The sequence below is a fragment of the Austrofundulus limnaeus genome, unplaced genomic scaffold, assembly GCF_001266775.1.
Source record: "Austrofundulus limnaeus strain Quisiro unplaced genomic scaffold, Austrofundulus_limnaeus-1.0 Scaffold991, whole genome shotgun sequence".
In the NCBI taxonomy this organism is placed as follows: Eukaryota; Metazoa; Chordata; class Actinopteri; order Cyprinodontiformes; family Rivulidae; genus Austrofundulus; species Austrofundulus limnaeus.
This window is the reverse complement of record NW_013953393.1, coordinates 11,226-14,118: the sequence shown is the minus strand read 5'-3', so window position 1 is coordinate 14,118 and position 2,893 is coordinate 11,226. Positions and strand designations below refer to the sequence as shown.

General features: G+C 36.0%; 1 protein-coding gene across 1 annotated transcript in view; it reads right to left on the bottom strand.

Annotated features, from left to right (window-relative positions):
* Positions 1–1,043: 1,043 nt before the first annotated feature.
* LOC106533647 (coagulation factor V) overlaps positions 1,044–2,893 on the bottom strand; it is a gene marked incomplete at its 5' end in the record, with an annotated part of 3,447 nt that continues 1,597 nt past the window's right edge. Inside the window, 3 exon segments of the mRNA XM_014030046.1 lie at positions 1,044–1,512; positions 1,895–2,077; positions 2,340–2,488. Coding sequence (XP_013885500.1) covers positions 1,366–1,512; positions 1,895–2,077; positions 2,340–2,488 — 479 coding nt within the window.

The window sequence follows — 2,893 nt, the reverse complement described above, 5'->3', positions numbered from 1 at the left end:
ATACTATATTACTCTGTTTTTGCCGGGGAACTGGATCTTTGGGGTGAACTAATCTTTGTCGTAATGTGTTCAATCAAGCCTATTGTTAGTCGATGGTCCTATTTTGCATATGACTAACCTGTTTTTCTAGGTGGAGGCAGTGCTTATAAGTCTGAGTTTCACATGAAACTCAGACTGAAGAAGTCTCTTGGAGGAGAGACTAAACGTTTTACTAAAGAAGAACCATCCAGAGGACCTACTGATATTTTTTTGATCCAGCAATTAAAGTCAGTGTGTGAATAAACCAAGTATTACAAAGATCTGTTGCATTTAAATAGTTTATTTTGCTGCATTTAATCATGGATATAACATACAGAACCCTTTGTAATAAATGTAGTGATAGTAAAACAATATCAAAAACAAAAATAACACATTATTCCTCCTATTTAACACAAATATTTCAACATCTCTGACTTGCCATCTTTTTAAAACAATTTTATTTTCACTTTCATAGTTTTATCTTCAAACGCTTGTAGTTTTACCTGTCGTAGATGTTCATAGAAATGCTTTTTACAGCTTCTAGCCAAGATTCTGACATTTCTGTAGATACCAAACATGTCTATGATTAACTGAAAGAACTCATAGGAATTAGGGATGCACGATACATCGGTATYGATATCGGTATCGGCCGATATTGGCAATTTTTTAGAATGTCGTATCGGTCCGATATGTAAAACTGGGCCGATATTAACATCCGAGGTTGATTTCCCACTTTTTATCTTTGAGTTTTTGTTTTGGGAGGGGAGATGTTTGGTTGGGCTGCGTCTGTTTGATCATAATAATAGGGACGCTGCGTAGCCAGGAATGACTGAAGTAGAGTCATGTCAGAGGTCTGGTCATTTATTTATGGTATCAAAAAAAGACCCAAGTGTGTTTGTGTAATATCGGTTATCGGCCATAACAGCAATAWTTATATCGAACATCAATATCGGCTGAAATTTTCATATCGGTGCATYCCTAATAGTAATTAAAGTAGTTTTAGGTTTGGACTTAAGAGATGAATGAACCAATGGGCGGGCTGCATTTTGGTCACTCGTGGGCCAGATGTGGCCTGCGGGCCACCAGTTGAATAGCCCTGTATTAGGTCCTCCGTCCATGGCTCCCTCAATAGAGGGGGTCATGAATAATTATACAAAAAAAAAAAACAACAAAAACAAATCCAAGCCAAGTTTGATGAAGTTAGTTTTTACACTGACTGATATATGAATGTACACATTTGATACCCTAAGGGTTAAACAGAAGGCTCAAATAAGACTTTAAATATTTATGTGCATAGTGGTGCTGATTTGTTGTTTTGTTTTTTTAATAAAAAAATAATTATATTCATCACTCAAAGTCACAGCCCAATAGCTCTACTCTCATGGTGATAGAGTTCATCCACTCTTGCGGGATAATTCGAATGAAACGAGAGAAAATGGGAGGATAGATGTAGTTCTTCACATAGTCGCTGTTATTTGTGTTTCCGGAAAAGACCTAAAATTGAATAGAGAGAAAAAAGACTTTACAATCAATATTATATATATAATTTTCCAAAAATGGCTTAAGTAATCACTAGGTGTACATCTAAAACTGATCTTTGGAGTAAATCCAACTCAAGATGAAGCCAATAACCTTAAAACACCAAAACATTATAACTCAGTCAGTTTTATAGATATTTAGGTAAATTTRGATGTAGTAATAGCTTTGAAAGCATGTTGTGAAATATCATGAGATGGTACATAAWGTAATTTACAAGGTTTGGCCAAAACAGCCATGACATCATTTCTTCTCAGCATATTATTTCATTTGAAACTGTAACATGTAACAGGTGATGGGCTAACTGCTTCAAGTATTTGATCAAGTRAATTTGCTTTACCTTCACAGCCTTATCATCGTCATCTGAGTAAAAGGTCCAGTTTATTCCATTGTCACTGTACTTTAGATTGTAACTCATGACGTACATCTCCTTCCCAAACGACTTGGCTCCCTGTGTTATAATACCTGTGATCTTCTTGATGCGGGACAGCTCCACCTGAAGCCATTGATTTGTGTCACTATCCTAAATTAAACAGGACATGAAGACATTATCAGCTTAAATCACACATTTTCAAGGGTTTTACAATAGTATAGAAACAGCCTTTACTGTCCCACGGAGGGGACATTCAKGTGTAACAGCAGCAGTAWYAGTTCACAAAACAACATATCGCTACGCACCAATAGCAATAGTAGTAGTGGTAATATCAGATCAATTTGTAATAAATACAATCTCTGAAAATAGGCATTTTGCACATGAGAAAAAAATGAATATATTTTGTTTTTACTTTAGCCTTCCATGCATTGATGGCTCCCTGTTTGTTTAGACGAGCAAGTGAAGGTTTCCAGGGTGACATCCAGCTGGAAGCTGTGGAGCTGGCTGTTATGTGATGGTCTTTGATCAGTCCACTTTCCATCCCAAGAGGTAACGAGCAGCCTAACAACACACATTAGACATATGTTGCTATTATATCACAGGTAAATAAATATACTGTAGAAGCTAGCTTAGGGAAAAAAATTGACMTCTGTCAAAAGGCAAAGGTGGATGATAATGTTTTTGTCTGTGTGCGTTGTTGATCCATATCAAGATGGCTGCCACAGCCAACTGACTAGATCAGGGCTTCTTAACCTTTTAGACCTCGGGGCCCAATTTGTTGAACATAAAGTGTCACGAGGTCCAGTCAGACATTACCAATGTATGGATCAAAATGATAATTATTCTAATCTAAATCTTGGTTTAACTTTTATTGTTTTTGCAGTATAACTAAACTATCATAACTAACATAACTAAATTAAATACACTTACAGTTTAAAAGTCAAACTCCTGTCAAATAATCACAAG